The sequence below is a fragment of the Pyrgilauda ruficollis genome, unplaced genomic scaffold, assembly GCF_017590135.1.
Source record: "Pyrgilauda ruficollis isolate IOZ18807 unplaced genomic scaffold, ASM1759013v1 scaffold3, whole genome shotgun sequence".
NCBI classification, from domain to species: Eukaryota; Metazoa; Chordata; class Aves; order Passeriformes; family Passeridae; genus Pyrgilauda; species Pyrgilauda ruficollis.
In genome coordinates, this window is record NW_024524377.1 from 19388328 (window position 1) to 19403181 (window position 14854).

Below are 14854 nucleotides of genomic sequence, written 5' to 3' on the forward strand. Positions count from 1 at the left end.
CAAAGACATTGCACTCACATACACTTCTGCATTTACACAAGTCACACTCCTGCAGTCATAGCTTAAGGCATACTGTAAAGCTTTTACATTTGTGAAAGGCATCACATTCATTTGTTGATGCATATGAGCCGTATTTGTTGCACTGTTTTATTGTCACTTTTTGTTTTCTTAAAAGGGTGCAATCTTGAGGTTTTACCCTCAGCAAGACAATGTTTAAAAATGAGACAGACACAGCAGAGCACCCCATTCTATTTTCTCTTAACTCATTAGCTTTTAGATGTATCAATGACATTTACTGTAACAACAGATGTGATAACACACAAAACCACCAAGTTACTTTGTAATGCAAATTTGTATTAATAGAATATGTCATGCAGTCGATCAAACATATACAAATTGGAAAAGAATTACATAAGTTAAAAAAAAAGGTAGCTGATATAGGAACGCCACTTTCTTTAAAAGTTAAAATTAAAATATTCTTCATTTTTGCAGACAAAGATTATAATGACACTCAGCATGGAGAATGTGTGCATTTCAGCCTAAAAAATGTTTTTCTGTTAGGGAAAATGACAATATTTACCTTCAGTGCCAGTGTAACAAACTATATATTTTCAAACAATCTAATTCAAAATGATACAATGTAATATAAACCATGTTTTGGTTTTTTTTGGTTTTTTTTGTTTTTTTTTTTTTTTAAACAGCCAATCTGCCATTTGATCCTTGTGCTCACTTTCCCTTCTAAGTTAAAGAGCTTGATCCTCACCCTACGCCTGACAACCTGCAGGGCCCCCCGACCTGCAGCTCCTGAAGTCCTGGGGACTCAGTGACCCCAGGCACATAACAACAGAGACAGTTGACTTTGACCTATGAACCCTTTGCATCCTGAAAAACTCGAGCAGGAAATATAAATATGGGAGACAGCACTGTAGCTAAATCCAACACAACACAGACTTTATTTGTAGGGAGCTATCTTGCAACACGTGCTAAACTTCTTCTTAGATGGGGTTCAATATGCAGAATAATGTAGCAGGTGTAAATTTTTAAGAAAACCCAAAAAATTGGTTTTAGTCTTTTAAGGAATTGTACTAGACCAAGAATAAAGAAATCAATGAAAGCAAGCCATTTGCTTGCATACTAAATAAAATCCACAGTCTAAACACAATGAACAGACTTCGCATCCTCTATTCACTAGAAATCACTTGTGGTGCACGAGCTTCTTTCAAGAAAGGGTATCCCGATTATCCTGTTAACTCTGTACTGACCTTAGTTACACTCATTTTTGTTTTCCTTTGCATTGCTGCATTTACCTAATGCTGCCAGACACAATTTGAAGCCTTTTTGTTTGCTTGCCCGCCGTAAAATTGCGCACGTTAAGCACAAGCAAGCCTAATTTAATAACGTTACTTAGCAGAGCCCACATGTTCAACAGTTTAAACTGGAGTTTTCTCAAGCCGCTTCCCAGCACGCCGTCCCAGGCTGTGAAGCACGGCCGGAGCAGCACTCCCAGAGCCTCCTTTCCCGGGCTGACCGCGGCAGGAAGGCACCGGTTCGCCGCAGCCCCGTGTCCCCGACGCTCCCGGGGGTCCCCCGGGCCGGCCCGCGGCTCCGGCACAGCCCCCGGCGGCCGGGGCTTCCCGAGGCACCCTAACTTTTCTCTGCCCGCGGCAGCCGAGCCCCCGCCGGGGCGTCATTCCCGCAGCCCCGGGCCCGGCCCTGCGGGGCGGCGCCCACGCCCAGGCGCTGCCGCGCCGCAGACAATGGGGGCGGCAGCCCCGCGCCCGCCGGGCCGAGGCGGCGGCGCTTTACTCACCGAACAAGGTCAGAGCCATCGCGGCGGCGGCGGCGGCGGGGCGGGCCCGGNGGGCTGGCCGGGCGGCGCGGCGCTGGCATTGGCGCGGCGGCAGCTCTCGCATCAGCGGCGGGGCGCGCCTGCAACACAAGTTGGGCGCGGGGCTGTCAGCGCGCCCCGCGGCACCGGCGGCCGCTGCCACTTGCTGCCGCGGGGCGGGGCGGGCGCAGCCCGCAGGGAAGGGGAGGGGAGGGGGCGGGCAGAGCTGGGCCAGGCCAGGGGGTGTCGGGGGACCGTGGCCGGGGACGCGCGGCACCGGGGGCAGCCCGCGCCCGCCCCCCGCCCGCTGCTCACGCTGCGTCCCGCCGCCTCGGGGAGCCATCTTGCGCCGCGCACGGCCCGCCTCCGCCCGCCGCGGCCGCCGGGACGGTTCCCATGGCAACGCGGCCGCCGCGCCGCCGGGCACAAAGGGAAGCGCGTCCCTCCCGGGACGGCCCGCGCGGGCCCCGGGCCCAGCCCCGCACGCCGCTCCGGCTCGGCCCTCGGGCACCGCTGGGGCCGTCCCGGGCACCGCTGCTCCTCTGAGGAGATGCCCGTGGAAAGTACCGCTGCCCCGGCCGTACCAGGGCTGCGCCTGCCTGGTCCGGCAGAAGAGCCGAGGTCCTGTGAAAAACATGACTCCTTAAAGCGAGGTGAAAATTCCCACTTGTATGCCAGCAGCCATGAAGAGATCAAACACATAGATTTCCCCTCAAAATATTTCGTGCGAGAAATTTCAGCCAGCCCGGTTGTCATCGTTTTTCGCTGTCCAGGACTGTAAATTTCAGCGCCAAAAGCGCCAAATTGAAAAGGCAACACCGCTGCTGGTGTAAGTAGCTTGTGCAGCAGGTGGCATTTTCCGGCCGAAAGCAGACCCTCACCACGGGGCTGGCAGCAGCAGGCTGGGCAGCGCCGTGTCCTGCGGGATCAGCGCCGTGTCCCCCGGGATCGGCGCTGCCCGCCCGCCGCGCTCCCGTCTCCTCACAGGCTGACAATTCCCAGCCCGCCGCAGCTGCGCGGGTGCACCACCTTCGGCTGAGGATCGCACACCGAGCTCCGCAGCGCAAGCGGGCTTTGCCGGTGTTTTCCTGGACACCATGGAGCCGGTCCCACCGTCTCCTGGGGCGGCGGGCGTGCAGTGGGAAGCCTGCCTGCAAGGGAAGGCTTCTGGCAGGGAAGAGCCTGAAGGAAGAAGAGCGTGTGCATAGGCTGCAATTAATGGTTTCAGTTCTGTGAATGCAGCTCGGGGTCAGCAAGTGAATAAAACACCTTTCCTTCCACGAGGCAGCTAAAGCCTAAAGGCCTGTCTTAAAAACAGGTGGTTTATGCAGTTAATTGCACTCAGGTGTTCATGTTCCAAATTCTGCCTAATCTTTGTTGTACAGAACCAAAGGAAAACATCGCGGGGAGTTTTCAATATATCCAAATATCCTTTAAGACAAAAACATAACATTTGTTACATCTGTCATATATTTCAAAACCATAGGGTTTTATGTTTATATACTTCACTTAGTGTGCAAAGTTCACAGAATCACAGAATAATGAGGTTGGAAGAGACCTCTAAGATCATCGACTCCAACCTATGTCCTAACACTTCAACTCAGAATCTAGACTATAGCACCAAGTGCCATGTCCAGCCTTTTTTTAAACCCATCCAGAGATGGTGATTCTACCACCTCTCTGGGAAGAGCATTCCAGTACTTTATTATCCTTTCAGTTAAATTTTTTTTCTATAATATCCAACCTAGACCTTCCCTGACGTAGCTTGAGACTGTGTCCTCTGGTTCTGTCAGTTGCTGCCTGGTGGAAGAGACCGACCCCCACCTGTCTACAACCTCCCTTTAAGAAGTTAAAAAAATAAATGTGAGAATTATTGTTTCCTTCTTATTCTTTCCCAAATGAATTCTAGCATGATGGACCTGATTTTACAAAACATTTTCATTTTGCATGTATAAAGTACAAATGTTTACTAAGCAGATGGACTACCAAGAAATAATACTTCAATTGCAGGGCTAAAAGAAGGTTAAACATAGATTTGAAACACTGGTTTGAAAAAAAAGCAATGAAAAAAAACTTTGCAATTCTGCCTGCATGATTTGACCTTTGTGTCCACAGAGTGTTTTCCTTGGCTTTTTGGAAATAAGTTGGATCTTCAGATTTTTTTCCCCCGTACGTTTCCTGGAATTAAATCCCAAGCTTTCATTCCAACTTCCTTCAATTAAATGGCCAACTTTTACTCTTCCACTGCTCCCAAATCTTTTTTTGCTAACTATTCAACTGCATGTTTACATTAAAAATGCTTTCCTGTTCAGAGTGTAAAACTATTTTTTGTGATAGGCAGTATGAATACTACAGTTAAGATCAGCCTGAGTGATTTGATTAGTAATTTCAATTGTCTGATAATGCCTTTGCTATTAGTGCAGTTATTGCTAAAACCTAGGGAAGCGTGTTGTCATTTCACAGTTAGTTACTGTACTTTACTGTGCCTGGAGCAGTAGCTGATCAGAGTTTTCAAAAGAGAGCTCAATTATTATTTCTGATTAGATTCTTTTCTCAGCTCAGGAGGATGTTTTAGCCCTGGCTCCAACAGCCTTCAGGGAGCAGCAGCAGCAGCTTTTGGAAGGACTTCACCATCAGGCTTATCCCCAGAGCCCCCACAGGTGCTGGGCAGCATGGAGTGTGCCCGTACACATCTGTACCATTTATCCATGGCTCATCTGTACATTTACCCATGGCACCTCTGTACATTTACCTATTGCACATCTGTACATTTACCCATTGCACACCTGTACATTTACCTATTGCACATCTGTACATTTACCTATTGCACATCTGTACATTTACCCATGGCACCTCTGCCTTTACAAGGGCCGGCAGCCTCAGCACAGCAGGAACAAATCAAAGGTGCAAAGCAGAAAAAAACATTAGCCTGAAATTCACCAAGCGAAGGTCCCTGCCACCACATCCTGCTTTTGAATGGACCTGAAATCCTCACGGATATATCTCTTTAATAACAACATTATCTTAAAATTACGTAATGCCTTATCAAGCCAGCACATCTTATGCACAAGCGATAACAATGATTTAACTACAACTCTGGGAATTTCATTAGAAAAGGGCAGGAGCTCCCCGAGCACCATCCCCCATGGTTGTGCCGTGCACAGGGACGGCGGGAGGAAATGCGGATGCTCGGGAGCGGCCGCACAGCTCCCACCTGGTGCTTTTGGCCGGAGGGGCTCTTCCTTCCTGGAGACCCCAGCTCATAGATTTGCTCTTTCATCGGGGAGAGAACAAAAGAGAACCTCGGTGTGCACGGCCTTGGTTTAAATGGCAGCAAGGATGAGCTTGGTGGGTTTTTTCCCTGGATTTTAGCCCTTGAAAAGCCTTCCCTTGCAAGACAGGCTTGCTAGCATCACGTTGTGTAGCAAAGGTGCCATGGTATTTGCCACCTGGTAGGAATATTTGCGGGTGTATTACAAAGTGTGCCTCAAGGATAAAGGCTCCAGGAGAGAAATAAATGTGTTACATGCTATTTTCTGGCCTTCTCATTGTCCTTCAGAGGTTTCTTGCCTCATCTTTCAAATCTCAAAGTTCTCTAGAAACTGTAGTCAGTTACTACAGCTTCATTATTCATGTAAAATATCATTGCTGGGGTTTGGGATTGGTTTCTAGTGTTTATGTTTTTTTTTTTTTTTTTTTTTTTTTTTTTTGTTGTTTTTTTTTGGTTTTTTTTTAATTTTGGCTCCCCTCCTTTTGCTGTCTTGCTCTGGGTGCTGAGCACCATGAGTCCAGTGGCCTATTTTCCAGTGACTTTTCTGTGATCCATCACCTTGTCTGAGAGTCTGGTACAAAATTGCTTCTAATTACTTGACATTTATTCTTCAAACCTTAACTAATGCACTAATCATACAGTGATAAATGAGATTTTAAAATTAATCACTGACATTTTTAAAGATTTATACACAACTGTAAAAACAGGTTCCCAGCTAGTAAATATAATGTTGTGTGAAGGAAAAAAACCCCAACTCACCATAAATTAAAGCTGTCCTGTATTAATGGGAAGCAGTAAAAGTGAAGGCATGGTGAGATGTTACCTGATGAATAGGGGTAGCATCTTATCACAGTTAGTGTCTTCCTGCTACAGATCCCCTTGACAGGAGGAAAACAGCATTTGTAGAAGCCTTGTTACATGTAGAATTTAATTTAGCTTTTAATGTGTAATTGCTGGAAGTTGGTGGGGCAGGCAGGGAAGTGGCCAAGGGCTGCCTTTCCAAGGAGATTTGGTGTTCACAGTATTTGCAATGGAGCGTTTACTCCTTGGAAAACAGCAAGGCAGATTTCTGCCTCTTGTTCAGTAAGAAAAATTCAATTATTTTAGCTAATTTAAAAGTCATCAATAAAATGTTTGAAGGCTGACCAGCCAGCTTGCTAGTCATAATTAATATTTATGTAGATGACAGTGATTTGAATATAACATCAGGCCTATTATTAAACCCAGAACAGCCATTGCACATTGCCAGCATTTTGGATAATCTTTCTCCCTTTGATGACAGAACTGCCATTTGAGCCTGTCTTTTGGATGCTGCTGTTCATTATTAATGGCAAAATCATTTAAGACTGATATTACCAAACACTGTACAGGCATAGAGGGAAAGAGAATCCTGCATCAACTGCAGCAGCTACGAACAAACTTTGCAAATCAGACATTAGCAGTGTTTTACTAGGATCTGTCCTAGTCTGTAGATTTTTGAGTATTTTTTTCTTTTATCTGCAGTGTACAGACTAGCAAAATAACAGTTGTTAGGAGGAACTTGCATCTTGCATTTTCTGATCATTGCTGAAGAAAGGGAGATATGTATATCATCCACCACAGCTCCTGTTTTAAATCACAAAATCACAACTACCACATCAGATACTCACATTTGGCATCTTATCCTGATCCACAGGACTTGCACTATGTTCCCACAACAACACAGAGCAGCTTGGGATGCAGTGCGTGGTGTACATCAGTGAAAGGAAAAATGGGCTTAACACACCTGCTTTTGGCTCTCTGGGTCATGAAAAATGTTCGACAGAAATAGGTGACAAGGACAACCTTGGATTTTTCTTTCCTGGTTACAGTAGAAGTGAATGCCATAAGATCTAATGGGAAAAGCACACAAGCACAGTGTTAATTTTAAAACTAAACTAATGCTGTTTACTTGAAATCTAAAGAATGTGATGTGTTCAGACTGATGTTAGGAGAAATTATGCCATTTTTGAATGGAAGCTCATCAAAGGAAAAAAGCTCATTCTTGCCTGTGTTTCCTGAACAAAGTCCTTAATGAAAGAATTCTTAAGGACTTTTACATCATGACTGCACTTAATTGGATTTCCTCAATGTGCATATATGTGTGAGAGTTACATCATAAACAGGTACTGTGCATAGGATATAGTTGATGCTACCTGTGTAGCAGGTAGAAAAATCGTATGATCTTAAACTTTGATGCTGACATGCACAGCATTTCTCTTGAAGCAGGTTCCAGGTGACCTTTAGAGCTAACAGTATCAAAACTATTTATAATTGCAAAAGGCTTGTTTGTTTGGTTTTTTTTTTTTTTCCTATTTGCAGCTGCTCTGAATGCACTTTAGCACCAGACTTTTTATGAGCTTTCTTATTGCTCATGTGCACACTTACTGGCATATCCCATGAGCATAGACTTCTATTGTGAAATCGGTAACAAAATTATTAAAATACTAGGAAATCTCAAAATTGCTTGCACTTTTGCTCAGAAATAAGAGCTAAATACTCTACATTACATTTTCTAAGAATCCTGTGTAAGAAACACAATATGGTTTTGATTTCTTGTTTTATTAAGTGAAATGAACAGGCTAATTAAAGAAATTCCAGGAAGTTTCTGCTTTCTGTCTGCTAGGGACAAGCCTCAAGTGTCAAAGGAGATAATACTGATGGCTATAAAACATCCAAGTGTGTTTATACTGGCTATAAAATGCAGCTTATGCCTTCTATTTAACTTTCATAATATTTTGTTTTTATACCATGCTTAGAAATTCATATTAAGCATTAGTTAGTAGTGCTTGTGTATATTTGGAAAAAAAACCCCATGGTAATTGCAAGTTAAAAACAGAAGGCAAGCCACTGGCAGTCTTAGGAATAAACTGTTACGACTATCATTTCATCCATTATCACTAAAAACTAAGCTAGCCATCAAAAAACATAAAACCCTGCAACATACTTCTAGTCCCATCTTTCAAAATGTCTAACCCTGGGTGATGCTCTCCTACTTGAAGCCATAAGCTGTGCCACAGAACAGGCAGTGGCTCTGCATGCAATCATTTGAGCCTTCTAGAACTACAGACCCACTTCTAGACGTCCTGGATGGATTTGAGGATTTTTTAAAGAAACTGAACCTTCATAACAATGCAGCAATTCTGAAGTGCTGCATAGAACCAACACACTCTTGGTGCAATTATTTGATTTTCTAGTATCAGTCCCTCAAAGTAATTTTACATTCCTAGACAAGCCAATGTATGTGTTACTCAAGCCAGTCAAAAATAATGTTTTTAATGAGGGTATTAGCTATCCCATGCAATTTGCTTCTCAGAGAGGGTTGCGCCTTCTAGAATATTTAGTGTTCTTTGAGATAATGTCCATGATTCAGATCACATGAAATATTTAGAGATATTTTAAGGCTCAGTAATGCACATCACATGAACAAGGGTGTGTGGGCCCTGGTAAGGCAAACTGTACCAGATTTGAAGTTTAATTTTTTGTAATTGTTTAGAAAAATAAATAAGAAATTAAGTCTAGAAACAGTGACAATTTTCTGCTGTATAGACAGATGCAATCATGTTATCAAGGGTCTTTGTAGAATGAAATTTAATGACTTGAAGATACTTCTAAGTCCAAGCCTCAAAATGTTGAGATAACAGAAGCACAGGACAGCTAATCAGAAGTTAACAAAAATCTCTGATGCATGTGTTTACCTCCACCAGGAAGACTTTAGAAGGAGAATATAAAACCTTCCAAAGTGAGCAGGCAAGCACATGCACTACTGGTACTTCCCTTCTTTACTGCACATCTAACCCTGTGAGCAGCCAGGCAGCTAATGGCAGCAGGGCACAAAAGGCAAGAGAATAATGTTGGAAATATCTTTCAAGAACATCATTAGCTCTTCAGCATCGCAGAGAGATGACATTAACCAAAGCAACTTCAAAGAGCTGAAGGAGATTAAAGTTTTTCCTCTTAATGATTCTAAAGTGTTATTGAAGGGATCAATAGCTCTTCCTGTTAAACAAGCTGTTCAAATCAAGTATTCCTGGAGAGGAGATAAACCATTCCTGGAAGTAATAGTGGGATTTAATTAGGATTTGAGGTTTTTCACTATTCATTAATTTATCTGCCAGTATCAGAATAGTTTTAGTAAACTGTAAGTTTACAACAGTAAGATTCCTTATGAAAGGAAAGAATTACCTGATGCCTTCTTAGCCCTTAATTGTGCCAAAAAACGTTATTTACTAGTCACCCACACAGAGAGGAGTCTCTCTTTCCTGTACCTGATGTCACTGTTTTTTTTCTGGGGGAGGAGGAAAGAAGGAAGACAGAAAAAACCCGCCTTATTTCCCCTTTCTTTAATAATAAAATAATTACATCCCATAGTGGTGCACGTTTTGCTTATTGTAAACCAAGACATGTGGAAAGCTCCTTAGCAAATCAAAACTAAATTAGATATTACTAAGACTTGGCAACTTTTCAGCTGTGCAAGCAGAAGTTTTATTTTAAGCAAAATCAGAGATAACTGATCTTGCAACCTGACTTGCACATCACCACACCAAGCTCAGATCTGGAATTCAACCTCATGTATTCAATTGTAAAATCAAGCAATCCTCAATCAAGGACATATACAGAAAACCAATTCCTGGTTCAGTCCTTCCCACACTCAGTTTCTAGTGGTTTTCGACACAGAGATATGATACCAATGCTTTCAGTGCAAACACAATGACTTCAGAATTCAGAGTTTATCTGCACCAACGAGCCACTGATTAGGGAAGCACTTTCCAAAGAGGTTTGGGTTTGTTTTTTCTTTTTTTTTTTTTCTTAAAGGCCAATAAGTGAAGAAATTACATTTTGAAAAGCCACAACCAAGCAAAGCTCTTTGGCAAACCCTGTGCAATATTGCAGGAGCAGAGGGACCCAGGCCTCACCATTTCTGTGGGCATTGCAGCAATGTTTCAGCTGCCACTCTGCTGCTTGTTGTCAGACAACAGCTTCTTGGGCCCCCACGGGAAAGCTGCTCTCCTTTTTGCTCCCACGTGGATGCATTTTCATGACAAACGTGTCCTAAACTGTTCAAGGGTAACAAGGGCCAAAAAAATCCAATTCGTTTATTGTCTGAGTGCTCAAATCAAAAGCAATGATCCAGATTATAATGTTACACAATATTAAAATAATTTCCTCGTTACACCATATTACATTACATTCCTCCTTACAACCATTAGCCATATAAAGACAAAAACCTCCACTAAAACACTGGAAGTAACATTGCCTGCATTCTGCCCAGTTCTTTGAAGGAATGAAAAACATTGTGTAGGCACTACATTCTATTTCACTTGCTTTTGTATGGAGATAAACAGCTTCAAAAACAGATGCAAAGTTCAGGTGAATCATTACTGAACAGTCGTTTTCCCTATTCTTTCTCCTTTGTTTCAAGGTTTGATCACAAGGCTACTTGCTCTTAAGATTTCTTTACTGTGTGCACAACAGAATGCCTTCCTTCTGACAGTGGAGAATCATAACCTCCTTAAAGCATCCTGCTGCTCTGAAAACTTGAGAGTGAAGGGCAGATGCAGCTGCAACAGCTGCAAGACTGCAGTTGTTTCTCAGAGAAAGCCACTATTCTAGCTTTAAGAAATTGTCCCAGATCTAGGGATTTCCTCATCTATTTTTAGCAAGCACAAACAAGACAGATTTGTTGGTGCTTTTCAGACTGCATTTGCCAATCTCCCCAAACTCTTTTTGTTCTGCCTACTTAAATATGCTTCCATGACAATTTACTCCCACGAAACCAGCGCTGCTCTGGTCCTGTTTCTACTCCCTCCTCTTTCTCTGCAGCTGCACTGGCTGTTGGCCAATGCCAGTGTCTAGGAAAATAACCAGCAGCACTCCAGAGGGACAGAGGAGTGCACGAGTGCTGCATCACAGCAACAGCAGTGAGCACAGAGCAGCCAGACTCTCAGATGGCCCTTTCACTGACCTGTGCTCTGAGTGTCCTCGTTAACCAGGTACTTTAGTCCGCTGCAGTTTACTCAAATACCACACAAAACAAGAGTCAAGGTTAAGGATTTCTTTACCCATCCACAAACTCCTTCCCAGCCCACCAAACTGATGTCACGCCATCTTCAGAGACTTCTACAGTGACATCAGGGGGACAGATTAGATTTCTGCACCAGCCTGCAGAACACATCTCAGAGAGCCTGAGTCTGACTACAGCCCTGGCAACTGCTACTGCCAGCATCGTGCAATGGAATAGGGCAGCATGGATGCAGGAATTCAAACACTGCATGGAGAAAGCAGACCCATAAACAACACAACCGCTGTCACAATGAAGCGCAAACCCATGGAAAGATGAAACACTGCAGAGCTCTCTTCAGTCGGCTCCAGGTGTAAAGCCAGACTACCTCCATCAGTGGGCTTGTATCACTTGCAGGCTCCTATGCCCCATTTACATTTATGAATATATTTAAATATAACCATAAGGTTTTATTTTTATTATTTTTTTTCTTGCTGTACAAATAAAGTCTGTTATTAAACTTTAAAAGACAGTTTATGGCAGTTACTTTTTCAGGAGTCTATTCTAGAAGGCAAATTTTGGTTTTGTTAATTTTTTTTGGAGTTTATATTCTACGCGGAGAAGTCAAGGAGGCAAACTATGTCATGAAGAATCTTATACTGTTCCCTGGTAGCTCATAAGAAGAGCAGAAGGGATGGCTTCCCCTGAGTCTTGGAGAATGACAAGCCAGAGGGAAAAGTCTCCTACCAGGAGAGACAGATGAGCAGTCAGGGAAGCAGAGGTGGCTTTCAGCTCTTTTCATACAGCAATGGTCAAATTGTATTTTAGTATCAAGTAACAGTAAGGTGTGGCTACCAACTAGGTATGAAATTTTATCCAACCCTTGGCAGGGGAAACCTCCCTGACCTGCCTGAGGCCAGCTGCAAAGGCAGAAAGAGAGCTCCCAAGCAGCTGGGCAGCGTGGTGTCCCTGCCACTGCTGGCCCAGCTTGGGGGGACTGCACCTTCCCTCGAACTCTTTATCTTCTCTCAAAACCTTCATGAGCTGTCAAGTGTAGAATACCAGAAAAAAAATATAAAAACTTGGTGACAATATAAAAAAAGCATTTGCTCAAAATATCCAGTAGTTACCACTAGATGGCATTTTGTTCCTGAGAAACCAGAAACACACAGGTTTGGGATTGTTACACACAGCAGGAAACAGTACAAAATGAAATTACTTACTTCATTCGGTTAATAATCTATTATCCATTGTCTTGTATAAGCAAAACATTACTAACAGAAGACATTTCGTTTGCAGATTGATAAATCCTGTTTTTTTAACTATAGCTTGAGAGTCTTCAACCCTCCACTAAGCAGGCCGGGGTTTGAGCTGTTGTCAGCACTTACCAAAAATCTCTTCCACACTTTAAATGAAAGACAAATGTAGCCCAAGTCACAGACTTTGAGCATGCCATGGAAATCTGCCAGAAACGCCTTGCTCCAGTAACTATATACAGTATTTCCTGTGTTGTTTTTGGATAAACCCTTAAAACAGATTGCAGTATAAAAAAGAGTTTCCATTCAGGAAGAGAGCTGAAATAATAATTTAATAACATTCACTTATTAATATTATACTTTTCTGTGTTTCATTTTAGTTTCAGCTTGTACAAGCTGTGATGATATACGTTTTTAATCTCCACAGGGTACCATGTATCACACCCAGAGGTGCAATGAAGCTTTGCTGGGTACAACCTGGGGTGACATGTAGGTGGCATTGTTTAATATGACATTGTTTGGCATTTGTCAGATTAAACCAAGCAGTATTTCCCTTACTCTGCAGCAGGAGTAAGGAGACTGTACGTGATGATGCACAGCAAGTCTGTGCACTGCTCAAATTTTCTTTGACTGAATTATGTTTACTGACAGAAGCATTGATGGTCATTAGCCATGGCTAAATCAGATCCCACTCTCGAACTTGCTTAGAAAAGACTCATAATAGAAGGAACCTTACTTCACTAAGATAAAATTAATCCTCACCTCTTCATAAAAAAGGCACAAGCTTCTTTGAAGTTGGTAATGTACAAAAGCTGCTTTAAGTCAATTATTTTACAAAATTGCGTGTTGCAACACTTTAAGCAGCTTTATATAACCTTAGTGATTATATACCTGCACATTTTTTGTTTAAATTTAGTTTAGTACTATTCTCTATCAACATAAACTGGACTAGAATAAACCAGCAGACATGTGAAACTGAAAGTTTTCAATTTGTGAAAGTTTGTAACAATCTAACTCTGACAAAGAGGTGACATTTTCCTCAATAGACAAGACCTGTGGGATTTATGCACCCTCCAGAACATGTCTGAGCGCCTGGCACATTATAAACTGCATTTCCATGAAGGAGGGGTGTGTGCCCTTATCCAATATGTGTGAAAACAACAACAAAACCTAAACTAGACATGAAATTACAAGAGGGGTGTGAAGATTGTGAATTTCTTTCTTGAAACGAAAGAACTGTGCCAGACCTTTGTAACAACAAAATGTACAGAATTTATGTAACAAACTGGTACTTACAATACAAGGGAAGGATCCTAGTCAGTATAATGTGTTTCCATCCCAAAAAGCCAGTGCTGTGACAAATACAATCATGCAGTCAACTCAGAAACAGCATTCTGGTTGCATGGTGACTGGAACAGAGCTCAAGGCTCTGGGGCCAGCAACCTTCCTACACAGCACCCAAGAGAGTGCTGCATAATTTAGAAAAGAGTAAACTCCTATTAGAATCAGGACTCTAAAAAGTTTGGGTAAATAGTTAGATACAGGGAAAAGAAATGTTTTGCATATTCACACATGTATTCAAGTCATAAATTGTAAACTTCATAGCTTAAGAGCCATTAAATAGTCAACAAAATGAGCAAGTCCTCAAAATGTCATCCAGTGAAACAGACAGCATCTCCTCGGTACTTACAAGAATTATGCATTTTTTCAGCAAAAATCATTAGCCCTCTACAGCAATTCTGCCTGAAAGAAAGGACAGAAAGCAAGAAGACTGAAATATTAGCCTTTTGCTTGTTTTCTAATCATAGCCAGGCTGACTATAAAGTCTTTTGGCATTTTACAGACAGCCAGAATGACTGTACTATACATTATATCACCTTTAAGAGTATCTTTCTCAACACAGCATTATGAATAACAGGATGTTTATACTACTTACCTCAAGTGAGATCAAAACATTTCGAACATCACTCTAAACATTTGGAAGAAACAGATCTTCACAGAATGCATCTTTGTGTCAGAGGAAAGGGCTGCTATAATTGAGCAGTGAAATGCAGCACCTTCTTTGTGCAGACGTCTCCCCCCTCAGTTTCATTTTCTCAGTTTATTCAGGGCAGTTTATTTTGTTTGCTGCTAAGGCAGAGGGCTCGTTCTCTCTGTACTCATCTTCTTCTTCTCCTGATTAGAATCCCAGATGTAGGACAGATATATTTTCCCATTTTCTTTTTAAACATAAGCAAATTAGTAGGCTTTTTCAAATCATTCAGTTAATAAAATGCAGCAGCCCAGTTGTTTCTCAAAGGCAGTATTTTTGCCTCCTGTAATGGTCTAGAACAAGTGATTCAGCTAAATGGAGGGAAGTACTATTCATGGACCGTGCCAGTACTAGCTTGCAGCAAAACAAGAGCAGGAACATTTTAGGCAGTAGGAAAAAAATAACTTTAACTTTCATCTTTCAGGTAGCTAAACACAGCCACCAGACC

At 42.5% G+C, this 14854-nt stretch overlaps 1 protein-coding gene across 1 annotated transcript in view; it reads right to left on the reverse strand.

Moving 5' to 3' along the window:
* The window catches only part of CHN1 (chimerin 1), a 92258-nt gene extending 90072 nt beyond the window's left edge, over positions 1–2186 (reverse strand). Inside the window, exon 1 of the mRNA XM_041472824.1 lies at positions 1811–2186. Within this exon, the coding sequence (XP_041328758.1) occupies positions 1811–2171 (361 nt within the window). The 5' untranslated portion in view covers positions 2172–2186. The remainder of the gene's footprint in view (positions 1–1810) is intronic.
* Positions 2187–14854: the final 12668 nt, after the last annotated feature.